The sequence below is a fragment of the Pleurodeles waltl genome, chromosome 12 (genome assembly GCF_031143425.1).
Source record: "Pleurodeles waltl isolate 20211129_DDA chromosome 12, aPleWal1.hap1.20221129, whole genome shotgun sequence".
Taxonomy (NCBI): domain Eukaryota; kingdom Metazoa; phylum Chordata; class Amphibia; order Caudata; family Salamandridae; genus Pleurodeles; species Pleurodeles waltl.
This window is the reverse complement of record NC_090451.1, coordinates 560,912,930-560,940,652: the sequence shown is the minus strand read 5'-3', so window position 1 is coordinate 560,940,652 and position 27,723 is coordinate 560,912,930. Positions and strand designations below refer to the sequence as shown.

Below are 27,723 nucleotides of genomic sequence, written 5' to 3'. Positions count from 1 at the left end.
TCCAGGAGAATAAAAAAATCCTATGTATCCTCAGAGTCCACAGGAAGTTGGAAAAAAGGATGTACACCTGACATGGATAACTTATGTGGGGAAAAAAGGTTATGGAGCCGAAAGCGTGAACTAAAATAGACTACAAATGGCTCAGCACTGAGGGAATAAATACAATTAAAATAATATTAACAACAAGGTACCAATAGTAATAATGTCTGATGAAGCAACAACAATAATAATAATAATGCCTCACGAAGTGTCAGTGCTATACCTGGAAAGGCACCATCCTCGGAGGAATCGAGCCAACAGCGTCTGGTTCCTTCTCATCAGCTTTCGATTCTTGGCGATGACCTTGGCGCATTATGTACTCATAGGTGCTGAGTCTGTTCCATTCTGAAAGACAAGCGAAGAAGGGACATACATAGTTACAAATTTCTATATATCGTATTATCAGAATCATGTTAAAGGGGCAGAGTTACCAAAAAAGTGTTAGACATGTACACAGTAACTTAACTATTTGCTCTAGTACTTTCTTGCACTGTAGGAGAAATGGACAATATAAATACTTTAAATACAGCTCCCGTGAGCTAAGGCAGCATTAACATTTATCAGAAAAACTGTAAATCATTTTCAAGGCATCATTAGCAGAACTGTATCCAGTCCTTAGGGGCACATATCCTGAATCATTTATAGGATTAGGACAACACAATTACAAGTAACCACAATGAGACCTTGCTTAGAGAGGAGGGATAAGAATTTGTGCAAGATGCTGAACGAAGGGAACACAGATGAAGAAATTAGGAAGTGTGTTCAAGGATTAGAAACTTGAGTGTGCTCTTGGTTCTAACAGGATTTCTAATCAGATGTTAAAATTCACTTCAAAGCGGTAGGTAAGTTTTATGTTGGAGACGTTAAAACTCTTATCTGTACCCAATCCATGTTCTTAAAGGTGTTGAAGGTAGCCACAATATTACCTACTTACAAGTAATGGCAAAGCCACACGTCTGGCTTGTTTTATGTTTACGTGTTTTACTCTACTAGATTGTACCACAGCATGTCTATGCCGTTTTCCTACCTCGACAAGGCCAAAAGTGCTTTTAGAAACACAAACAAGAATAATTTCAATTTTGAAAATGCATGGATAAGAGAAGGATGTCTGGCGTTTGGTGCAGAGAGTGTGCTCCACACCTGATGCGGTGGCATGTTAATCTGTCTTAAGTATATGTTGGAAATTGAGAGAAGTTTGAAGTATGCAAGCAGAAAATGTATAATGGTCAGGGTTGTGGCATAAAGCTCCTTGGATCCTGGTGTTAGGAAACATCAGGACTTTACTGAGCTTCTGAGTTTTCAACAGATGTTACTGATTCATATTTTTTGTGGAAGCGTATCCTACAGCTTCCTTATTTGTACTGAGAAGCAGATACACACTATGTACATTTTCGTGAAATGGAGATATTATCATTAGTAAGGTGAGATTTCACTAGTTTATCCTTTGGTTGTACAATCCCAGTCTAAATTAAAAGAAGCCTGGTCACATCCACTGAATGCACATTGAGCAATGCAGTGGCATCTAAGGATATTCCTCTTACCTCCACTAACAAATGGAGTGCTCTCAGAGAGGGGGGAATGTGGTGTTCCAGAAAGCTAGGTTTAATACTGGTCTCAATATCATGTTCTGGATTCTTTGTAGATTGATAAAATCATGTTTAGTGAGTAAAATGTTGTGGTTTAGATGAGATTTCTCTAAGGCCTACAAACCTTCTGCCCTATAAGAAAGTACAGAAAAACGTCACAGAATTCTCATTGTATAGAAGTGAGTCTCTCTTCACTTAGCTGACTCTGGATCTGCAAAAGTGGTTGGAGTCCACATTCGTTCTGAGGTTTTCCACTTCAGTCAAAGGAGTTGCTGGCTGCTCCATTTCCGGATCAAGAGGATTGAGGGGTGTGATATTGTCATGATCAACAAGTACGTATTTCAGTTTTGGAGGTGCTGAGTTTCAGGGGATTTTATAACATTCATTGCTTCCTGGCCAACAGACATTTACTTAGTTTGGAAAACCTGAATTTTGAGGGTTTCTCAGTTTTAAAAAAAATGAATATCAACATTGTTGTGAACAGGTGAGACTAGATGTATTTGCAAGGTCGAGAAGAAGGGCAAAGAAATGTTAAACAGTACAGGGATGACTGCTGAGCCTTGCCGGACACCTAACGAATATGTGCACAAAGGGAGTTGAATGAAGGTAGTGAGATGGTTTGCCGCTGGCCTACCAATAAGGAAATATTTTATTCAGTTCTGGACAGCACCTTGTATCGCAAAGTCATACAACCTTTGGACTAGTGTTTTATGGTCATCCATCACAAAAGCTTATGACAGGTTGAGTAACATTAGAGAAGCAACCTTAATTAGTGTCAACAACATTCTTCAGGTTGTCCCAGAAGAAGATTAGTGCTGATTCAGTATTACCTCCAGGTCTAAATGTCATGTCCATCTGCCAGTGGGCAGTTTTTTCAATAAAGTTTGAAATGTAAGACAGCTAAGTTTCAATGTGTTTATCATTACTGGTTGAGTCTGCATTTGTTTATTATTGGCTTGATGTAGGATTTCTTTTTTACTTCCGTCATTAGTGAATTTATTGAGCTCCCAGTGAGGGTCAGGAGTTGGGAAATCAGGTACTGCACCATACGGGTGACAGAGTCAAGACAACTCATGTGGCTGAAGTCCTTCTCCAGGCCTCCAGGGAGCGGTCAGTGGCAAGCAGGGGCCATTGAAAAAACTGCAAGTGCAAGGAGGAAAGACTGAGTACTTTTATTAGGCTCCTGCCTTGGTAATTTGCCTTGGGCTACGTACGTCAGCATTCACCATGATGGAGGCAGCTGGCTGCCTGAGAGATGCTGAAGGGAAAAAAAAAAGAGAGGGAGGGGGTGGGCAGGCTGCCACTGCTGAACCATGAATGTGCTGGCTGACTGTTAGGAGAGAGCGCTGTAAAAGAAGACATATCTGTTGAGCCATAGACGTAAAAGAGAGGCATAATAAGGATAGAAGAGGAGAGGTGCACGGGCAGAAAGGAAGGCCTGGATAGGAAACAAAACTACCAGTGGGTGGCCTATGATGCAGATCCCAGTGTTGCTCTCAAGTGAACAGTCTGGTCTGGTGAGTGACATGGCACCGAGATAACCTGACTGAAGAAGTAGCACATAGACCAGAGGTTGCAACGTGAGGATTGTAGTGAAGCCATAGAGGTGAGAGGAGGGCACTGACTGATAGCCAGACAGAGGAGGTATCTGGGTGAGTGCCACCACACAGCTGCTCTCACAGAGAAGAGGAAGTTCCCAGAGCAACCTAGGGGAATTGAAATAGTGCCTTGTCCCCCATACCAGTAGTTCTTAACATTTTCACTTCTGTGGACCCCAACTGAATCATTATTGGAACCGAGGGACCAAAAGCGACTCATTATTGGTATCTGGGGACCCCCACGGAGTCATCCTTGAAGCAGGGTACCCCGTGCTACGCATTTTTGATGATCTGAACTGAAAACAAAACAGACAAAAATACAGAAACCAGCATTCTAGAAACAAATACACAAATAACGAAATATTTTACTTAATTCATGAACGAATATATACAAATCTAAACATTTTAATAGGAAGTTTGGAGCTTTTCTAAATTCAATTTCAAGCCACTTATTTTCCATACTATATTCTGTTTGATGCACTTGCACTACTAACTTATTTTTTTACATCCAATTTCAAATGACTTCACATGTAGATAACGTTTTAAAATTTTCAGTAGTACATTTTGCTTCTTTATTTATATACACCTTATTTATTGGGTAATATTACTTATTTTTCTAAGCAGTCAAGAACCACCTGAGTAAGCTTTAAGGACCCCTAGGGGGCTCAGGACCACAACTCAAACACTGCTCCATCCCATTATAGAAGTGAAGGGGCAGCTGTAGAGTCTTAACCCTTGAGGGGTGGGCGAATACAGCTGAACTATGCACACTTACACTAGGCTACATGCAACAGGGGAGACTGCTTACCAGTGATACATGGGAGGCTCCTTGAACAGGCGAACAGCAGTGAAAGCAGCAGAGAAACAGGGTGTATGCAGAAAACCCTAAAGGAGTGGCTGCTGACACAGGGAGGTTGACACCTGGAACCTCTGCCTGAATAATAGACTGTGTAGTAATGCTGACAAAGAAGGACTGTGGAGATGGCACAGTCAGACGGAGTGACAGACGAACAAAAATACAAACGATAATGTTCTGCGACATTTACTAACACTCTTTTTCCCAAATGGTTTCAGGGAGAGAGGCAAGGATGACAACTGATGATGGGGTCAAATATTACGTTTTTTTAAGGATTTTGTTTAAGGACTATCCTAATGAGCGTGGTGTTTCATCACAGCCCCGTGCTGCTATGCCAAGGTGGTGTATGCTGTACGAGGATTCCCCCCAGTGAGCACAGTGCTTCATAACCACTCTTGCACCGCTCTGCTGAAGCGGTGCTAGGTTCTTGGGAGTCTCCGCACAACCCTGTGTCGCTAGGCTGAAGTGGTATTGATCGTCGAGGAGCCCGATGTGGAACTTCACCACAGGACTTCCCCGAGTAAGCGTGGTGCCCTCCCACAGCCCTGCCGAAGCAGCGCTGACCCTTTAGAAGTCGCTCCAACTGGTGAGGCTTCTCCATTACCCCCGCGCCCCTCCACCATTAAGAGTCCGTCCCGTGGGGCCTGCCGAGAACCCCTGAAGGAGTGCTTCTCTCACCTTCATCTCAGAGCAGGAGTCGCCACGTGACAGCAGTTCCTCTTTTTCACCCAAACATCTAGTATTCCCTGGGTCCGAGTGATCCGTAGTGGCCCACAAGATACCGAGGACGGTTGTGACATTTTTGGACCTCTGAAATCGTTAAGGGCCAGTGCGACGCATATAAAAACTCTGCGTCTTTGTGGAGGCATTATCATATTAACCTTACTAAGAGTGCAAATGGTTCCTACAGTACTGCTTTTGTATTTATAAATTTAAGTATTATCTAATACATTACTGTTTGGATTTTTTATTGCGTTGGTCTTATTCTTTTAACCAGATATACTTCCTATTTTTTTAAGGCTGCGTGGAGTCTTTTTGTGGTGTTTGCATTGTGGTTGCTGTGCGTGCGGTGTGCAAATACTTTACACATTGCCTTATAACTTAAGCCTGGCTGCTCTGTGCCTAGCTAAGAGAGGGTGAGCACAGGTTAATTTAGGTTGCGTATTTGTCTTACCCTTACCAAGCCTGTGGTTCCTACTTGGCCGGGGTGCATAGAACTGCAAACTAGAGACCACATTTCTAACACAGGGACAAAACAGCAAAGGATAAAAGAGCCCTTGTACCAAAATCAAGTGATAATAGACAAATTTACAAAACCAAGCACATCAACGGAGCTTCATCAACCCAAAAGAACAGGAGTACCTGCAAGTAGTGGAGTGCAGCTGCCCCCCCACCCTCCTCGAGAAAGATAATCTTGCAAGCAATAACAAAATACCTGTTCCGCACTGGGGGAAAATATCAGAGAAGCTGCAGTCAAAGTATTATTGCTAAAACAAGACAGCTGCAACACAGTTCCTTGAGTAAAGGAAGGGGAAAGAATAATCTCAGAGATGGAAGACATAGATGGTGAACTTAATAGATAAGTGGCCCAACTGATGACCACTTCTAGGATCATGGAAGAAATAATAGAGAATGTAGAAGGGAGGGCCCAAAAGACAATCTTCAAAATGTTGGGTGCGGGAAGGAGTAATGGGAACCCAGCCCGAAGAGGTCATAGAAAAATGGCTATGCACCCTGTTGCCATCCCTGTACTTTATGGTAGAATGCACACGTATGATTTTGCACCACACACTCCTGTGAGGACATCGAGTGACTGCTGATCGCTTAACTGTACAACTATAGCAACAGGGATGTCATCCGGATGGCCATGTGATGCTTTTGAAAGTTTTATAGGACACCACTCACGTTATGGTCTTCCCTGGAGCATAGAAATGCTTTGAGGAAATTAAAAAAGGTAAAGAGCAATGCAATTCTTTTATGCTCCTGTTAACAGCCAAACTAAAAAAAATTCCTCAGCTCAAAATCTTTCTTCTTACAGAGACTGGATGAGAAATGGGACTTGAATTATAAATCATATGGATTTGGGAAGACGTTTTTACAAATTTACCACCATGGAGTCAGAGGCATTGCAGCTTATATCTGTTATGTATTACCCATGTGGAGACATTCCATATTGACAAAGCCTTTTACACATTAGTGCTGGGAACCCTGCCTGATGCACTGCAGTGATAGTTAGTAGTTATCTTGACCACGTAGGTAATCTGGTCGCTATTACCACACTAACATTAGTAGCTCTTGGCGACTGTTATTGAACATAAGTAGCTCTTATTACAGAAACTGTGGGAGGAAGGGAGACAGCAAGAAAGCGCGAGAGGGTCATTCAGGGATGGTGATGGAAATGGGTGTCTCAGTGGAGGGAAAAAGTATATTGTACAAGCCCAGCAATAGTCATCGTACGAGATGATGGGTGTACTAAAACATTTGAAGCACTAATGGCTTTTTTATATAAAATTAAGAAGGTGACCATGACACACTTTCTTAGCAGTCACAAACCTTACTGGTGCTCCTTCAGGAGACTCATACTGGGTACAGACTAAATGTTTTTTGTGGAACATAAGAAACATTGGTGGCACATGTATGATTTACTAGAGGGTCCATGGCGATGGTAGAACTGATTAAGAAGTCCATTCTATTCCAAACAAACAAGTTTGGTCAGACCCCATTTTAGCCTGGTTGTGTAGAAGGGTGGAAGGACTTAGATGGGATGAACAAATCATAAACTTGAAAGAAACCAACATTAATAATGACAAAGAGACTGACCAAACTTTTGCTAGATTTTATGAAGTCTTACGTTGAGCGATTGAAGGCGAGGGGGGAGGGCAGAATTCTTTCAGAGACTGGAGATGTGAAAGCTAATGGAGGAAGTGGGGAGTCAGCTGGAAAAGTACATCAGTTGGTGAGGAGGTGATGGAGGTAATCAGCCAGAGGCAGCCTTGAAAAATGCCTGGCCCAAGCAGGCTCTTCGCAGAATTATTTAAAAGGCTATCATTACTGGATGGGGTATAAACATTGGGAATGTATTAGAAGGTGAGGAAAAGGGGACAGTTGCCAAGTGACTTGTAGCACACTATAATAACTGTCAAAAAAGTTACTTCCCTTTGGTAACAAATTATCTGGTAGAGACATATTCTAGTTGCAGATTCCTTGCCTTAGAATTTCCCCCAGACGTCAGACTAGATCCAGATTTTCCTTTGAGCAATACCCTTGCGTGCTGTGAGGTGGCGTCGGTTGACTCCATGTCTGTCTTTGGCGTTGTGGTCACTGTGATGACGTCACAGACATACGTAGGCACCACCCTGGCGTGCTGACGTCACTTTCTTTTCACGACTTTCCATCCCAGAAGCAGAGAACCATGAAGAACACTCAAATTGGTGCGCAGAACTAGGGCACTGAAAGGGAGTTCCTGTCTTTAGAAATCAGTTCGAAGAGCGGGAGGATGGGTGGGTCGGTAAGGAATCTGCAACTAGAATATGTCTATACCAGATAATTCATTACCAAAGAAAAGTAACTTGTTCATCTGATACAGGCTTACTCATACTAGGAAGCCCTGCGGAACAGAACAGCCAAAATAGCCGTCCCTGTGGAACTGACTGTCCAGGAAGTAGTTTGGTGAATGTGTGCAAGGAACCCACTTGCTTCACCCAGTTCCTGAGCCCAGTTTATGTAAGTGTATTCAAGCTGGTAATCTAGAGGGTCCAGCGCCCCCTCCATACTCTCACAGTACCTGTAAGTATAAGGGTCAGGATCCTACCGGGGAGTGATGTCCCCTTTTAAGTCGGAATCTGTTGAGCGACCTAGTTCCAGCTCTGGGTCCGAGTCAGGAATAAGTATGGGATCAACGACAATTATGGATCCAATCGACGTCAGACGCATCCATTTCTGCACTGGCGCCAGGGAAGGTTGCAATAGCACGACCGGCATCTGGTCCAATCCGGAGACGGATCCTGGGGGGGCCCTCTGGAGCCGAAGCTGCTAGCGCTGAACTTTAGGGGGCCCCTGCTGACCTTACTGGGCATGAGGGTGTCACAGGAGGGTCAGCCAGCCCAAATATGAGGTTCATAGCCTCATAAAACTCCCTGAGTTGGGCAGGGGTGGCTCCTCCTCCCAGAAACTCAGGGAGGCATGGAGCAGGCTCCGAGGATGGAGGCCTAGAAGGATGATGCTCCTCATGCGTTGCATCGGCCGAGCAACAGGGTGAAGTCGAAGAACACTTGTTCTTCCTGGACGACTTCTTGTGATCGAATGTCATAAGGACTTGGAGTGGGATGAGGACGAGTGGTGAGGGCTCTGCAAACGGTCTTGTGACCTTCCTCTGGAGCAAGACAGGGAGCGAGGGTGAGCATGTGTTTCAACATGGCCTATCATGTTAGAATAGAAAAGTAAAAAGTAAGAAAATAAAGGGCATAGTTCGAGGTAAATCTGCAGAGAGCAGCTTAATAGCAATATGCTAGTGCTGGATCCTCAAGAAATTATTAAAAAGAAAAACACAGGGAGCAAAATGGGGATTACTGGACACGTAATCACAGAGTGTGTTCAGAAGGAGAAACAGAGAACTGTGGTCCTGGGAGATAACATACCTGTGTTTTTTTTAATGTTTATGTCTGTGAAATGCCCTGGGATGATAACAATGCTGGTGGGCAACTCCTAAAACAAATGCCCAAAGCCAACTAAATAACAGTATACAATATCTGAAAGGGATTGTCAAAAATCTCTTTTGTTTATGCATCAGCATGCATGTTTATCTTCTGTGGTGTTTGGTGACGTGATCTTGCCAAACAGCAAACAGTGTCTGTAGAGGAGACCGAAAAAGTACACAATGAATGTTTCTGCACAGGCCACAATTCGAAACCATAATAGATTACTGCAAACTACATCCTGAAATTCTGTTGTAATCATATGTTATGGACCTACTGACATAGCTCACTAGCTGTGGCAAGCCTAACCACTTAGAACAGAACTTGTTCCACTATTACCCCAGTGACACTGAGATGAAGAGTTCGTAGAATAACAGTGGAGCTGCGCAGAGTGGAGCAGCGCAGAGTGGAGCAGCGCAGAGTAGAGCGATGCTGAGTGCACTGGGATAGAGTGTAGAGTAGAGTTAATAGGCATAGAGTGCAGTAGCATATAATGGTGCAGAGTAGAGTAGCATAGAGTGGTGCAGAGTAGAGTATAGTGACACAGAGTGCAGTGGTGTACAGCGGAGCGTTGCAGAGTATAATGTCAGAATGCAGTGGTGTAGAGTGGAGTGGAGGTGCATAGAGAGCAGTGGCGTAGAGTACAGTGATGCAGAGTTGAGTGCAATGGCGTAGAGTGCAGTGGCGTAGAGTACACGGGTGATGTTGTATAGCCATTTTTAGGTTGAGCGTTAGCATTCGGCCTGGTGTATACTTTTAGTATACTTATATTTACACTTGGGGGTTAAAGCAATTTCATTTGTCGGTTGCCCTGTCCTTTAAAAATTCATATTTGTTAGGGGTCAGTTCTGCCTTTTTCTCCCTCCTTTTTCTGTTTCAGAGCAGTGACCTAGTGCTGTATCTTTCCACATTGGTTTCATTATATATTTGCTGTAAGGGACTATTATTAACATTTCTTTGGTGCTACCTTTTAGGATGGTAGCTGCCTGTGATGTATTGCAGCATTCCGTTCCTCCCACCTCCTCCAATGTCCTTAACACTTGTTTTGGCTTATTCCAGTGCAGTCCTTTACCCTGTTCCTAAAATAAGCTTATTTTACTAATAAGCTTGTTTTACTAAATACAGGGCTCCTAAAATAAGCTTATTTTACTAAATAAAATCACATTATGTTCTCGCATCACTGAGAGTCTCTCTGTCTCTCCAGGGCCCCTCCCTGCCAGCACTCAGGACATGGCACACAGGGCATTACTTATCTTTATTGGGAACCATAAATCTTTTCAGGCTGTTCTGCTAACTTCATTAGAGTTTTTTTGTTTTTGCTTTTGCTTGTGGGCGCGGTTGCCAAAAGATGAAAATTAACTTGTTTGAAATGTTCGATACCTAGTGCATTGCAAATGCTTGTTTATTTTTGATATGATGGGTTAATGAGGCACTCGCGAGTTTGCATGGAGAAAGTAACCGCTGAAGCTTTAATGCGGTGCATGCGCAGTGCTCCTCCAGGCCCAGGCTGAGCACAGCACCAGATGGACGACGCCTCCCTTCCTCTCTCACACTACTGCTGCACATCCCCTTTGTGGCACGAGGCTTACAGGCTTCTGCTCTCTCCCTTCAGGTGTCAACTGATGAACACATCCGACAGTTGCAGGAGGCCCACAGTGACTTTGGCCCGACATTACAGAGTTTCCTATCGAGTAAGCACGTTTTACCTTTCACTGCCTAACACAAATGAATGCCACAGCTATTCTTACCCGTTTGATTGCAGAAAGAAGATGCAAGAGCGTAGCCCAGCTTCGTGCTCAGCTAGCAGTAAGAGGATGCCAAAAAAAAAAACAGTTTTATTTATGGGCAAAAGTAGTTTTTTTTAACCAGAGATATAAAATTCAGGACCAGGTTTTGAGTATTGATGAAAACATAACATTAGCGTGAAAGAGCACTTTACATTGGCGCCCTGGGACAAACATTGGCAAACGAAATAGGTCTAGCCGTGCTGCACAGAATCCCCAGTGATGTAAAGCATGAAAAAGAAAACAAGCCTATGTCCACACTGACCTTCATTTTGTTGGTACATGCACTAAGCATTTGTGCTCCTAGAAAATGACACAATAGTTTTTCTTCATTTTGTTTAGTGAACAATAATTTTAAAAAGTAGGGCGGGGGAAGGAACATGGAGGGGAGGTGAAGCAACACAGGGGACATGGCTGAGTGGAATCAACACGTAGGGCACATTTTGAAAGAAGTAACACAGAGTGTACAGGAAGGGTGAAGGAAGAGAGAGGTTGTCGAACGGGAGAAGGAACACAGGATGCGGGTGGGTCAGGCAACAAACTGGAAGAGAGGATACTATGTTGAATTGAGGGATCAGGGGTAGGGAAAATGGAGGGTGCAGGTTAATCAGAGAGCAAACAGTTGACAGAAACCACAACATGGAATTGGGGGAAGAACCACATGGGCGAAAAAGCAAGCAGAGGGTAGGGGATAAGCACACACTGACAGAAGAGAAGTACATAACAAGGACAAGAGCAAAACAAGCATTTGCAATGCAACGGGTCTCGCGTTTGCTTGTGTTAGAGCTGATAGCGTTGTAAACTCCTAAACCGACTTTTCACTGGTAATGAAACCTATCAGCAAAAGTGCATTTATGTACTAACCAGAAAAAGTGCAATTATTTGTGTAACAGGGTCGATATTGTGGAAAGCGCTCGACTTCTGCCAAGCGAGATCGCGCTGGGAAAAGAGAGAAAAAGGAGTCCACGAGCCGGACGGAAAACAGAGAGCCTTGCATGTTTTCTGTACTTGGTCGATGCGCTCGAGGAGGGCTATCCACCGGAAAAGGCATGACGTATGTATGCCTTCCACTAATGAAATCAAGCAGATTCTAACAGGCAAGCCCACGAACCATTGACAGACACTGACGTGATGTGGATGGGGCTCCGAGCCCTTTTTAGTAACTAAAGCATCTCGCTTAGCAAAACGCATGCGCAAGGGCATGCGATGCAGGCTCGACCCTAAAGAGCACAGTGGAGGGGAAGGAATGAAAGACAGAAACTGCTTGAATTGGAAAACATATGCATTCTAATGTTTGTTGAGTGCTTAAGCCAAAAGAAAAAAGTAGCAGCTGAAAATGGAGCAGTGGAAGGACACAAGTAATTCATCACTGTTCCGGGGGAACGACAAACAAGATACGAAAGGAAAACCCAGAAGGGCAAATGAGAAGCACACAAACAAGGGCCACAATGAAGACATACAAATATTGAGCAGTTGGCGGGCTCTAAGTTCACTGTGATAAAATGTCTGCAGGGCCACAGCATAGAACAGGGAGCGTGGGCAATCATGTTATGCAAATTCACAAAATGTATAGTAACAGCAAAAGAAGAAAGCAGTTCAGATAACTAGTAAGTCACCAGATACAGTTTCACATTAGTGCTACCGCAAATACTTTTTGCATAGTTGTCTTAAGATATGAACAAAACTGATTGCAAATGCACACCTCCTAGAAACTTCCACTGGCCTACAAGCAGTGCTTTAAATGAGCAAGTACTGTTCGGTACTGAGTACCTGCACTTCTATAACTTGAAAGGGAGAGTACCTGCACTCCTCAGCACTGCTGTAATATATTTAATGGGAGAGTACCAACGCTTCTCAGGAGCAAATAAGTACTCTAAACAGGGAGTTCAGGCACATCTATATTTCCACCTAAAGCACTGCCTACAAGCATACATAAAGTTAATGAGCTTACAAATGGGTTATGGTAAAAAACAACACACACAAGGTGCATCAAAAACATGCACTAGCATCCCTGATGTAAGAACACAAAGGGGATACAGAAAAGTGAAGCATGACTAAACAAGCATCACTGAGTATTTCTCAAGGAAATGTAGAAGTGGCGATTTATCACTGTTGCAGCCCGCTTATGTTAGTTGTTGGAGTTTGTTGCTGTTCCATGCAAAGGTGCCATCACTGTAGAGAAAACCCTGTTGTCTTTGTGTGGTCTGGCATTGCCAATGTAAACAAACAACATATATTGCATTACTCGTTTGTTTGATGATATCGCCTTGGGTTTTGAGCCATAATCTGACATCATTCACAATGGCCTTTAAGGCTACCCTTGGTTGGGGGACAGAGTGCGGAGGCTGCTATCAGCCCCCGTCAAGTGTGCTCCCCGGAGGTCCTGCCGATCGTCCCTGCGGATCGGCCCCACTAGAGTTGGGTGCAGCTTGCAGGATTCCGGTAGGGCCAGCTCGAGTCCTCGAGTCCACAGGCAGAATCCACATGTAAAAACTACATCACACTCCAGAAATACGCATCGATCCGCCCACCCACCAGCCCTCCTCGCCACTGCCCGCCTTGCCACTGCCTCAAAAACATGCATCCTCAACATTATCGTAGCCACTACTCCATCAACAGAAGACAATACGCAGGCCAATAGCACAGTACTACGATGTCCAATTTGCGCGAGGTCAGGAGCATTAAGGGCAGCATGGGGAACCCTAGCCTCAACCAGCGATCAATCCAACTAAAAAGAACAAACTTGCATGTACTCACCTGGAGATTTTTCTGCCTTGTGTCTTTGCGCCAACGAATCAGAGTAAGAGCAAAACACTTAAAAGCAAGGTACTCATGGGGTCGACAGCCCTGGTGCTCAGAGGGGGTATTAATTAACCCCCATCAGGGGGAGCGACAGGGAGCAAGATGGAGGGGTCACGCTCAGACATCGCCAGAGTGCTCCTCCAGAAGCCCTCGCGGCCATACAAACCAGCTAGAGCACACAAGAGCAAGCAACTTAAAAATCTCACTGGAGAGACAGCCATTCGTTCTGTACAGAAGTACAATCCACCAGCCCTACCACGACTGGAAAAAAAGTAGCAATAAAACAAAGAGAGTTAGCAAAAGGAACTGCCCAAAGGTCGGTTCGGGACTTTTTCACAAAAGTACAGAAAAGTAAAAAAGTTCAGAAATCAATTTCACCAACATCAGATCAGACATCGGGCCTGTTCCGTTTTGGAAACATACCAAGTATCAAAAACCTTGCCAACCAATGCTTAACGAATGTCAGGACTGGGGGCAGAATGGATTGGTCCAGCCAAAGGATGGCACAATCATAGAATTATCATTAAATATCCTCACCTACAATACACTAGCGGCAGTGGTAAATCACACAAACTATGAAGATTGGATTGAATATGGCGGAGGTGACGCCACCCAGACTAGCCCTCCAACTGATACAGCTTCTGCATTCGCCTCAAACGACCGGGGCTTTAGGACCGAAGCTGCTGCCGCATTTTTCACTGTGCTGACTCCGCAAAAAAGCAGCCCCGCTACCTGACAGAGTGTGCCCTGGTTCCAAGGGGGGGGATCACCTGAGCTGCTGGCTTAAACATCCATTGTGTCTCTTGAAGAAGGAAGCACACAGAAGGCCACTGGTGCAAGAATCTGTGGCAGCGTCAGTGGTACCCCGCACCACCCACCAGATAACAAAAACCAGTTGGATATAACCGACGCCCAGGTGAGGGCAATCCCTTTGGAAATTCAAGCAAACATAGACCACAATAATTTACTGGCCTCCATTAACTCAACCTTGACAGCTACAATCAATGCCCTCACATGGCAATCAGATAAGTTGGAAATGCAACTGGATCTATATATGCACTAGCTAACTCTATCAACAAAACAGAAGCGAAGTTCATAGTTATAGAACAAAGCGGGCTATGCTTACACACAATAGCTCCTGCATGTATGTGTTTCCACGCCACTGGTGGATAAACTGTCATCTTTACCGGACGTTTTGACAAGCATGATTGCGGAATGAAAAGCAGCCCTGCACAATTCAAGCTTCCAATACCTAAGACGGCGCTAATTAAACAAGCAAATCATACTTCACTGACGGAACCAACTCCAACAGATTCTGGTACCTTTCAAGCCACGCCAGTCCAGCTGCTGTCATGAGTAGAGAACTTGCCCACCACTCCAAACGACAGTTTGCACACACTCAAAGAACCAACGACCATATTAGAGCATTCACCCACTCTGCAACAACAGAGATCACGAAATGGAAAGGAGCAAAGGTGCTCCAAATGATCCAACAAACAGCAGCGTCCCTAGCTGTCCAGCAACACTTTTAAAAAGCAAAGAATACGTTGAAAAAGGAGACACAACAGGCAGTGCAAAGATGGGAACATACAACGGCACTTTCAGATGAACCAAGTGCATACCCCATCTTCAAAGATAGGCGGATGGGCAAAAAAGTTCAGGGCAACCAGAAAGTTCCCCAATCAATGGCCAACCAATATTCACCGCCATTGGCCCAAGTTGGCACACACAACAAAGATAACATATGTACAAAATCATGCAACCCTTCTGTCTACTCAGCTTCCCAGTCAGCTGATAATCAACCCACACAGATACTGGCCCAAGTCAGTTCTCATGGCACTTCAAGTGTAAAATTAAACAGGCCTCCGGGTAGCCTAACCTCTATGGAAAGTATACCAGACCCTCAACCGGTCAGCTCTGCAGTGATGAGCTCGGGCTTCTCGTATCATAGCCTGGGGTACCGGACCAATCACCTGTCAAGCTTAAATCTGACACCACAATTGGGAATAAATTAAAAGCACTAAATGACATCGATGTAGAAATTCAGGGGGCAAATGAACAGGGAAACAGCATACCCACAGTTAAGTTAGCCCGCATACCCCAATACCGCTCTGAAGTTAACCACGACATCTTGAACCCCCAAAACTTGCTAAGGCTGTTTAAGGTTCTACCAGAAGCGATTAATATAACATCTGATGATATTGTGAGAGCAGCATTTAAGGAGCTGCCCGAACACAGCAATCTCAGCGAAACCACCATAATGACCCTATGATTCCCAGCACTAGTGGACACGGTACTGATAAATAAACAGTATCTGGAGGAATGGGGCATAAAGGTAGAACCTATGGCTCATCAGAAATACCTACCCACTCAAAAAAATCAAGCAAAAATTTGCACCAAAAAACTAGTACTCGCATCATTTTAAGGGGCACGGCCACCACCAGCCACCACAAGGCAGACGAATGGTACACCAAACTCACCATATCCTGTACCTATCCTACCCCAACGAGCAGCATCAGAAAAGTGTCTCTTGATTACTGGAACGCGAGCAGCCCACACTGGAGCACCAATATTTCAATCGTAACAACTCAACATTATGGCTAACAATAACTGTCAATTCGAAATTAGTGAACATCACTTGGAATGTTGCAGGCCTGAAGAGACTCCTAAACACAATGCAGCTCAACAACCTCTAATAAATGGGGATATGGTATGTCTACAAGAGACTTGGCTAACCTCTCCATTGCCTGTCCCAGGTTTCCATGAAATAAAATAGACACCTACAAAAAGAAACATTTTCGGGAGACCTTACGGATCTATTTAAATGTCAACTGAAGACTTTCAAGTTAGTACAGTATCCACCAATAACCAATAACCAAATGTTACAAATAAAAAGGGTGGAAGTCTCAACATCAAAAGCTTAGAAGTCAAAATTTCTCATAATTAACCTCTATTTCAACATATTTGGTCAAACAAGAGTAGAACGCATGGCACAACTAGTTGATTCAATGGATAGAGTAGTCTGTGATCACATCGGCTTTAACATCATAATCTGCAGGGATTTTGTATCTTGGATCACTAGAAACAAGAGCGAGCCGGTCCGCTCAGTATGCTTAGCTAGCCACCAGCTCCAACAGTTCTTTAAAAAAACATGGCCTCGTTTCCATTCAGCATTCTCAAAAAGTTAGAGCCTTCGCACAACAGTTTCCAAAAACTTTCAAGGACAAGAGCACTTTAGATCACATCTTCTCCACTGAGGAAACGTAATTATCTGGCATGAAATCTCAGTACTAGAGGCAAGTGACCATCTACTTATAGCAAGCTCTGAGATGCATCCAAGGCATCCGGAAATGTACAAATTAATTGGAACACCTCAGGGGGAAGAAGAATCACAAATAATTAGACGGATAAAATGGGGACCTAGTGCATCTCAAGCATACAATCTGTGGCTAAACGCCAACAGTCTGACTCTGCTGTCACTGACTAGTGACGTACTCCAAATTAAATGGCCAGATATCACCAGCGATATTTTACAACACGCAGAATCCCCCAACATATCCCAATGGTGTTTCGCAAAAACTTCTTTACATCATTCCATAGGGGAAAGTAAGTCAAATCTTGACAGATTGACAAGATCACTCGATAAAACGAGAGATTCCCCAACAAAAAATACCTAGTATCAAAACTTCGGAAACACACCAAACATAACCAGTTGATCTGGTCCATAAAACGCCAACAAGCAGAAAAGGAGTCTGCTCACATCTACCCTCTGCCAAGAAAACGTAACCATGATGAACTCTGGAGATACATCAAAAACAATATGAGGCAGAATGACCAGCGAATCAATGTGATAAATGAAGTCACTTGGACAGAACATGTAAAAAAAAAAACTTTACGCAAGTGACCAACTTTCAAAGGAACCAATAGAGTGGGAGCCAGATATTAACAAACATCAAAGAGCTTTGGGAATCGCTCCCTCTCCAGGACAGATTTCCATCATTCTGCGTAGAATGAGGTAGACGGGGGCTCCTGGTCCAAGCGGAATCCCTGCATACATTTTTAAGGAAGGTCTGAAGCTGTGCTCACCAACCCTCTCAGCATTGTATTGCTCTTGCCTTGCCTCTCAGGAAGTACCATCGAACTGGAGAGGCTCCCTATTTCATCCTATCTATAAAAAGCGGACAGGCAAGACCCAGCCAACTATCGTCTTATCGCACTCCTAGACATTGAAGCAAAAGGATTTACCTCATTCCTTTTGGAAGAATTGCAAAGTTGGGCAGAGGCCAAGGAGATAGTGCCACTAAATCAAACTGGCTTCAGGGCAAACTCTGCGACCACGGACAACATTGCAGCCCTCTCTTTTCTAGCTCATGAGGCTGTGGCTAAAAATTCCTCCCACTCTTCGCATGCTTTGTAGACTACTCTGCAGCATTTGATATCGTGGACAGGAATCCACTTTGGAATTAGCTAAAAATCTGGGATATTCCATATAAGCTTGTAAGAGCTATAACACTACTATGCACATCCACTTGGTAAGGGTTAAGCTGTCAACCACCACAGTCAGCAAGGGGATTCCCACTACCAATGGGTTAAAACAAGAATGCGTTTTTAGCACAGCTTCTATTCAACCTTTACACTGCAGATATGTCACAGGCTCTAAAACAAGCAAATCTGATTTTACCAAAAATTGGAAACCAAAAAATCACCTTGCTACAATATGTGGATGATATTGTCCTGCTGACTCACTGCAAAGTTGGCCTACAAAAAGCACTAACTGCATTACACAGTTACAATATGGCAAACAAAAAGAAGGTAAATGCTACAAAAACCAAAGTGGTAATTTTCGGTGGGTCACTGTAACATCAGCATTTTCATTAGAAGCTGGGGGCCACTCATTATCAGCAACACGGACGTGAACAACTATCTAGGAGTCCATCTCTCAGCAAAGGGAATGCCCAAAGCCCACCTTCAACATCTGAAGGCAAAGGACGACTACATAATAACCATATGCCAGTTAAACAACTTAACAGAAAGTCCTTCAGCAAGACTCAGGGTGTCATTATGAACACGGCAGGAAACCCCGCTGTGTTCATGCTGGCGGTCTTTTCACAGACCGCCAGCCCCCTTGAGACCCCCCCGGCCGTATATTAGACATTCTGCTGGGCCGGCGGGCGGAAGCAGTGTTTCTGCCCGTCAGCCCACCAGAATGCAGGGCCGGGACATTGCAGACGGCTCCACATGAAGCCGTCGTACATGCCACTGTGCGGCGGGTGCAGGAGCACCCATCGAGCAGATCACTGCCTGTAAATTGGGCAGTTAGCTGCGCAACGGGGCACTGCAAAGGGGCCCCTGCACTGCCCATGCCAGGTGCACAGGCAGTGCAGGGGCCCCCCAGATCACCCCTTCTGTCAGCCTTGCCCTGGTTGGGGAACCCACCAGGGAAAGGCTGGAGGAACAAAGGTTCTTTATCTGCAAGCAGCGCTGCCCTGTTGGATAAAGTATTGTGCCATCGTCAGACGGCCTGGCGGTGGTAGCCTGGCGGTGTCGGAGGGCTGCCTTGTTCATATTTTCCGTCACCGCCGGCATGGCAGTTTGAACAGCCATGTTCGTGATGAGGGCCTAATTCTTCAAACTCTTAAAGCTACCTTCCTTCCGGCTTTGAACTATGGTGATGAAGCATTTCCTGGCCAATTCCCTGCGCTGATAGAAAAGCTCCAAGTCAAAATCTACAAGAGTCTTCAAGCTGGCACAATATATAAGGAGCCACCTGATATGGCTGGAATTTGGGCTGGAGGGTCAGCACTGGGCCTCGATGGGGACATTCCTGGAAAACTACCACAGGATAGTTAGGGCTCCACCCAACACCCTGAAGTCAGTCCTCTGTTACATCTTTGACACAAGAACGAATCCTTGGTCAAAATATTTAGCTGCCGCCTTAAATAATCTTTTAATCAATCAAGCACAACTGATAAGGTTGGCCCAATCACATATTTCAATCAAATCCGTGCAGAGAAGAAAGACAAAAAAGCTTTCCGGGGCATGCGACTTGGAAACACTGAGCAATACTCCTGTGCAAGAAGCACTGGCTGCATCTTATAAAAACACCACACAGCATTTGGCACCACAGCCATATCTCACCTGCCCAGTTAGGAAAGCCTGCGTGACACAAATTGTTTCCGTGAGACTGCTTGGCCTGAGGACAAAATAGCTAAATCCAAAGAGGAATTCCCTTAATAACATAAGGGGCTGTAGGCTTTGTGAATATAAATCTGAAACCTTCATCCACCTATTGTGCTGCTGTCCGGCCTGAACAAATGCATGCCGAACTCTCCTAAGACCTCTTTTTTCTTCGCCACATCTTAAGATCCTGTACCGGGCCATATCTCTGGTGTTTGCATTAAAGGTACCAGTTGACCTGGCTAAATTCGGGAAGTTCATTAAGATGCTCCAAGCTGAACTGACTGACCACACAAAACGCACCTTGGCTTTTTATTAAACATGGGCCAGACATTTTACTCCTTGCAACAAGTCACTTTTATCACCTGTATCCGGACAATTGCCTTTTGGGGAGCGCTTTATGTACATTTGCTTTGTTTTGTTTTTAGTATGACTTGTTTTGTTTGCGAAGATTTTAAGTAATCATGCAATAAAGGATGATGATGGTGGTTGCCGATTTGAGATTGGTATGTGCTGTTCAGATGCCACCAGCCACCCAGCGGGGGCCTAAACTGCTTTTCTGGAGACCTGTTGTTGGAGGTCGATTTGCCTCTGTTATCTCCTTTCCACCAACAGGACAGGAGGCATCAATCCCAGTCTCCCGCTTGGCTGGTCCATTAATGCATACAGAGTGAGCAGGGACCTCAGCACAGTGGCCTCACTTATATTCAGGTGCAGTTCACCAGTGTGAACTAATCTGTGCAAGAGGAGTGCTGGCACCATTTATGATTTTTTTTTGTCTCAGTGAAGTCAAGAGAACAAAAGTTACTACCCCCCCCTTCCATTATGGCTTCCCTATTTGATACCTTTTTTAGGCTGAGCGCACAAGCGCTCTGGCCTGTTGTAATTTATCTGTGGGTTTTTATCCACGCCCACCTCACGTCCATCACTATTACTTGCCTTTCAAAAATCCTTTGTCATCATTGGTAAATGCTTTACGTTTGTCCTTCCCTGGGGGAGTTTTGTTACCGCCTTGGTCATCGACCCTGTTACATGGAACATTGCACGTCTGCCGATACATTTGACTGCGAGCAAACTTCTTTTTCCTTTTGTGTCTCTCCTTTGTGCTCATGGCGGCCGTGGTGCTATGAATTGACTTGCTTACATCAAGTGTTTTACTTTTCACTTTCAATTTATGATGCAAGAAAAGTCCACTTAGAAATTTACAATGCTAATAGCTCTAATTCAAGCAAACGCGAGACCCATTGCATTGCAAATGTTTGTTAGTAATATTTTTAGGCATGTTGTTTTGGCAACTAGGCCTGCCACGTGTGCCCTTTAGCCCAGTTACATTTTATTCTGCTTCATTTTTATTATTTCAGCATAGGCCACATTTATGGTGCTGTCTTATTTTCTTGATCAAGAACTTTTCTTTCGCCTACGAAAGCATTGTGTTTCTAGCAAGATATTCTTTTCACTTTGTGCTTTCCTCAAGGCTGCAACGAGATAGGATTTCCGGCAAAGTGGTACACTGTGTCTCCAACATTCACAGAAACATCCTTACATGGGGACATTTTCTCAGAAAATCAACTGTTTTATTATAAAAACAAGTCTACGTCCCATGCACGTTAGAGGGAGATTCCAGCCAGATGACCAGGATTGCACGCTGATTGACCTTGCTGCAGCTACTTACTGAGACCACTGGTTCCCTGGCCTATCTGGGGATCATGTCTCCCTAGACAACAGGCTGCTTTGCTCCGGTATGGGGAGAAACCTGAAGGGCAGATTAGGGCTTATCATGCTGTGCTCTGATAGCTTAGGTAAGAAGTACTTATATTATGCATAGTGACAGTATGGTGGGGCTTTTCCTGTGTTTCACTTTTCTTGGCACCATTTTGCTTCTAGCATGGTTTATCATCCTAATTATTGTAATACATGCCATTTTATCTAGGGTACAGCTGATTTAATAAATTCAATTGAACCATTCTCTGCCTCTGTTTGTTTTTGCATGTGTGAGACTAATGCAATTGAGAGGAAAGGATGAGATCTGATACACCATGATTTCCCTGGGAAGTCATTCTTATAATGCGCCCAGTTGCCACACATCATCCCTGCTCTTGGGCGAAGGTGAGGCGCTGCTAGTTGGCTGGAAAACGGATTAAGTTAAAAGTTGTCACATGGTGTGGGGGTGGACTCTGTTCCCCACAATTCAGGTGATACTGCTGCCCAAATCCAGCAGCCCAATTAGGATAAAGAGAGCCCACGCAACAGTGTGTAGTGCAGTGGTTTAGAGTACAGTGACAGAGTGGAGTGGTGCTGAGTGGAGCAGAGTAACATAGAGGGCAGTGCCAAAGAGTAGATTGGTTCAGGATAAAGTGAAGTGAAGAGGCACAGAATGGAGTGGTGCAGGGTAGAGTGCAGTTGAGCAGAGTGGCATAGAATGTAATGGCATAGCGTAAAGTGGTGCAGAGTGCAGGGGCACGGAGTGAAGTGATGCAGAGTAGATTTGAGCGGCGTATAGTGGATTGGCATAGAGTGTATTTGCAAAGAGTTGAGTGTTAAAGAGTAAAATGCATTGGCGTAGAGTGTATTGGCAGAATGCAGTGGTAAACAGTGCATTGTCAGAGTAGAGTGGTACAGGAGAGTAGAGAGGTGTAGAGGGAAGTGGTGCAGAGTGCAGTGGAGTGGTGTAAAGTGGAGGGTGCAGAGTAGAGTGGAGTGGTGTAGAGTGGAGTATTCAAAGTGTGGTAGCACACTGCCACTACAAACAACATATTTTCGATTGAAATGAACATTACAGTTGCCCAGACATACAGTTTTACTAATAAAACTATACAGTGCACAGACGAACATGTGCAGCAACTGTATCTCCTAGATTAATGATCTGTTTTGATCATATTAAAGTATTTTCCAAAACACTTCAGCAATAACAAAAAATGTGCTTCATTTGTGCGTTCATAATTCTGAGATAATCTAAAACACAGTTCATTTAAGTGTTAATTTGTGCAGAAAAAACTCTTTCCACCCCTAGTATCAAGCAAGATTGTCACATAAATCCTCTCACTTTGAAGTCAGAGAAGGAAAAGTAAACAAGCACTCTTAGAAGACAGCACCTGACACTTGATCTTAGACTTTGAATGCACAGCAAATGTGATGAGATAAGAACAAGTTTTAAAGGTCCATTAACAGAAAATGAGTTTGTGGAAGGATACCGAAAACACAGTTTTGGCACGGAAGGGACAAACTGAACTGGGAGAGGCTAATGCAAATGAAGTCAGCAAATGGAAAGGCACAAAACTTGAGTTATAAACCACAAATCCAATGGTAATCAACAGGCGGAATGCATTCTTAGGTCACCTTTCTGAAATTCCTCACGATGTCTTTAGCAAACCAGACAACTGCGCTGTCTGGTAGGCTACAACCTAACCAGCATACTAGCAACCACACACACTACAAGGTGTAGCGTGCTACACATCAAGACATGCACTTCAGCACCCCACATCGGGTATTAAGAACTACATAAATGTTGTAACGCAGTACTTTAAAAAGGTGCGCCATTTCACATTAAAATTAGGGAAAGTTCAAAATACTGAAGCTACCCAACACCAACCCAGAAAGTCCTTCAAATGAATCGCACCAAACATGCTGAACATTTTTCAGTGGAAAAGGGCACACTTACAAGAGATCGAACAAGAGGAAAGACTATACTTACGTTCATTCTTTTAAGTGTCGGTCCCCTGCTCCACAGGTGCTACAAGGGCCTGTGTTATGGCCCTCAAGTGAAATCCCACTCTTTCAGTACAAGGCAACATAAACCCTAATTATCAAATGATACCGAGTGCATTGGGCTTCGGTGTCTTCAACAGATTCTCCAAGAGGTCGGAACCACTGTAAGTTAGGTGTGGCTAGAAAAGAGTCATGTGTACCTGGACTTCAAATGTGTCTCCCAGCCCTACCAGTATTTCAGGGGCAATGACTGCAACACTCTGCTCTAGGCCACAGGGGGCGAAGGGCTCAACTGGACCACACCTCCCAGTCATACGGATGGGAGGAAGGCCGCCTACGACGCTCTGCAGCGCCCAAGGGCGCATAAGTTAAGACTTGTGCTTCTGCTATTGCAAATAGATTTGTGGGTGTTAATACATGTTATAAAATTATGGGTAAATGGAAAACTGTAGCTCAGAAGGCAGATACTGAACCTTGCTGTTCAACAACCGATTCCTTTTTAGTACGGGCAGTGGGAGTTATCTCCAAGGAAATTGATCTTCACGAAAGGCATTTATCTATGGGGGCAGCTGGATCGAGTGAAGGTAAAGTGGGACCTCCCAGACTAATTGACCTGGTAGCTGATATTAATCACACTTTAGAACTGGAGGACATAAGGAATGGTGATGACCACAGAGGGTGTATGGCTACAGTTACTGCTAACCCCATATCAACAAATCACTCACCCACCGTAAAAAAGAGGAAACTGTGCAGAAAGGGGACTGACAGCGATCTGGGCCCTATAATGGCAGCTAATCCTGCACTCATATACTGTAATAATCTTATATCTGCCTTTAATGATCTGCTTAAACTACTTAGAGACAAACTGGATAAACTTGAAGGGGCGGTGAGGAAAATAATGGCAATGTGTCCCTGGTGGCTCCTATCTCACAAACGACTGCTGTACAGAATGTTACACAAAATGAGTAAGGCCCCTTAGCTACATCACAGTACATAGAGCCTATAGATGAAGCTAGTTTAGCCCCAAGCCCTAGACGGAGGCATAATTCTATAGAGAAGTGAAGAGCGGCCTGTGTTGTAGGCCAACCTAGTGAGCAGTATACAATCGTTAGTAAGAAGCTGTATGGCTTGCCACCAGATGGCTTAAGATCTACTACAAACTCTAGAGCACCTAGTATGTCCCAGAGGGGCAACATCTTGAATTCAACGAACACAGTGTCAGCCCCTTTGCAATTGAGGGAGGATCCCCCAACTATTAATTTACCACCAGAGTGTTGCCCATATGTTATTATCATGGCTATTGTTCCTCCTTTATGGCCTGGTCAGAGCGAACCCCAGAGGACTCTGAAGAACAAAGTATTGCATTGGTTGGTCCAAAACAACGTATTTACAATAGATAATGGCCACCAGATCATCCTAACTCGAAGAGTATGTTGGGTGGGACCGTTAGAGAAAGAGTGTGGGGGAGATTGTATAATTATTAAATTGAGGAGCCCAAGGCATGTGAGGGACATTTTATTTAGGGCCACATTTCACCCACATCACGCTCCATCACTGCTCCTATTGGGTGCATTCTATTGACACTTGCAACCTGTAAAATAAGGGCACCCTCCACACACCACTATTCTGACCCAGTTAAACATTTACACCATATCCCCTCAGTATCACTAAGCAATATATATCAGGCCTTGAATACACTTTCAGATAATGATTGACCAAATTATGGGGGATAGGTGGTTAGTTTAGTGAGGGGCCCAGTATGGTTGTTTACTGAAAAGATAACGTCTATTGGTTTTAGTAATGCCCTCACAGAGACCGAGGGGACAGAAGGCTCAGACACAGAGGCCTGTATTAATAATTCTAACAGGGAGCTAACTGGAATTTTTTTAAGCACCAATAGCCAAATAGAGGCAAGGAATGGCGATAATGAGCATATTAGAAATAATAAAGAGCGCCATAACTTTGCTACATGGAATGTCCAAGGTCTTTGTAGTAAGATTGAGACAAAGGAGTGGGGTAACATCATTAATAAACTTAACGTGGTATGTATCCAAGAAACATGGTGTGTTTCCCCAGTTCATATACAATGATTCACCTCATATTTCTTGCCAGCTACTCGTTCCCAATTTGGGAGAGCTAAGGGTGGGCTCCAGGTGCTTATTTCAAATAAGCTCCCTATAGTGGTCAAAAAGACCTCCTGGGAGACTCCAAACATTCAATTGTTGTGGATGAAGCATAAGAGTATGACCGATGTGGTATTAATCAATTATTGTAATAATATTTTTGATTCTACCCACTGCAGAGTAGTTCATGACCTCAACAGAACCTATATACATTTTTACGTTTCATCCATTCTAATTGTATTATTTTGTGGGTTGGAGATTTTAACATCCAATCATGTATTCTTCCAATATCCCGAACCTGTGGGCTAACCAGTCACAAGGCAGTAGGGTATGGCCAGTTTTGTCATAATGATTATGGAGAGGCGCTCAATATGATTTTGTCTAAATATGATTTGATGTTACACAACCTTGGCAATAAACGTTACTTTTAATTTGTGAGGGGGGCGGGGGGTTCTTTGTTAATGTTATTATATATTATATATTTATGTTTTTATTTATTGTGGTCAGCTAGTATCCGCATTATGAATTAGGATATGATTATGTTGAATATGTATTTATATTTATGTACTTTTATGGCTATTTTGTATTGGCCGAATAAAGTTGATGATGATAATGACTGCTGACTTCTCCAAGCTCTGTTTTCAATGTATAAACAGTGCACTGAATTTTCTATGTTTACAATCAAACATATCAAGAGGGCACTTTTCACTTATCTGCACTAATACAACTGCCTGTAACTGGTCTGTGATTCATCAATATCAGATAATCAATACATACTTCCTGTGGAGCTTGGTTAATGCTGGTAAGGTAGGTCACTGGGTTGTCATCTGCTACAGAGAAATTGCTGGTAAATACTAACCTCAAGATCACACATTTATTTCTTGTGATGACTGGCTCAGCTTTTCATCTCTATGAGACTGATAAAGTACGTACCATAACACTGAACTGACCTGAGCAGCACCCGCCACTTAAAAGTGCTGCTGACATTCAGGTCTGCTACATTTAGCGCAACAAATACAATTTATAAGGGGAGTGCGAATTTGCATAATTATCCTTCACATAATGAAATTGCATGACAATATGATATTACTGTTCAGGATGAAATGTACACACACACACACACACACACACACACACACACACACACACACACCTCGCCTTAAAACGGTCTGTCTGAGAAGAAAACGCCTCTTGGTGAGACAACGTCTTTGCAAACAAGCCTCCTGCATGTATCTTGAACACATTTTTTTATTCAAGGGGCATATTCACATAAAAAAAGTTACACAAAATTGTGTAATGTAAAGTTTTGAGAAATTTCACAATTTGTATTTAATGCAAAATTGAGAAATGGCTTGAATTTCACCAACTGTTCTAACATTTTTGCCCACGTTTACTCATATGTCATTTTTTTCTACTATACATACTGATTATGAAAATTCTTGAACGTGTCTTACGTATCCTGGTTAGTAAAACAGTTCAGAGACATAGAGCACCGCTTGAAAGTAGCATCCAAAAGAGCAGACTTTAAAACTGTGTAATTGTCAGCATCCTCCTCTCTGACAGTAAGAAGGCTATCCCCACCCTTGTCAGTGAAGGAGAGCCAAAGAATAACAGCCCACTGTCTCTGGGGACCCTCCGAACTTTGCAGGCCCTTCCCAGAGCAGAGAACCATTTTTGAATGTCATCCACCACCCTGTGGGGATGTGGTAGAGGGGTGTGGATGGGTATAACTTTGATAAGGTTTCTAGAATCAAAAGAGTCCTCCCTGACCCTAGGTTCCCTGAAACCAAAGCTGCTGCCACCATGTGGTAATAACCCCAATCCCTGCCTCTCCCTCTCTATTGCCAAGGCCTCCCTATCTAGGGCTAGCTGTTCCTCTTTCAGCCTCAGCTTGGCCTCCTTCAGCCTCAGTTTCCTGAACTCTCCGTCTAGACAATCTTCTGCTGTAGTTGAGCAGTCTGTCCCCTCAGATACTGAGGTGACATGAGAGTGGCAGGATGGCAATCTGTCCCTAGTCTTACTAACCCTCTCAACTAGCTCTCTTATTACAAAGGGGGGGCTACTAACATGGCCAGCCTTGACACTACCTTTAGTGGTCCCAGCTACACTAGGGGGTTTACTAGAGACCTAGGGCCAGATGTATCAAAGTTTCTTGCATTCGAAAACGGTGTGAATGCCCTTTTGCGAATGCAAAAAGCCAGTTCAGAATGTATGAAAGACATTCTGAACGCAATTTTAAGGAATCGCTAAAATAGCGATTCCTTAAAACTGTGAGCCTGTTTAGAGAGTCGCAAATTGCGACTCTCTAAATAAGAAATCGCACATAAGGATTCCTTATTTGCGATTTCTTAGCACATGT

The 27,723-nt window shown here is 43.9% G+C and overlaps 1 protein-coding gene across 4 annotated transcripts in view; it reads right to left on the bottom strand.

Moving 5' to 3' along the window:
• The window catches only part of ZDHHC1 (zinc finger DHHC-type containing 1), a 698,520-nt gene that overhangs the window by 354,532 nt on the left and 316,265 nt on the right, over positions 1-27,723 (bottom strand). For all 4 annotated transcript variants that reach the window (XM_069217653.1, XM_069217652.1, XM_069217654.1 and 1 more), the window contains one exon: positions 263-384. In XM_069217653.1, coding sequence (XP_069073754.1) covers positions 263-384 — 122 coding nt within the window. The remainder of the gene's footprint in view (positions 1-262; positions 385-27,723) is intronic.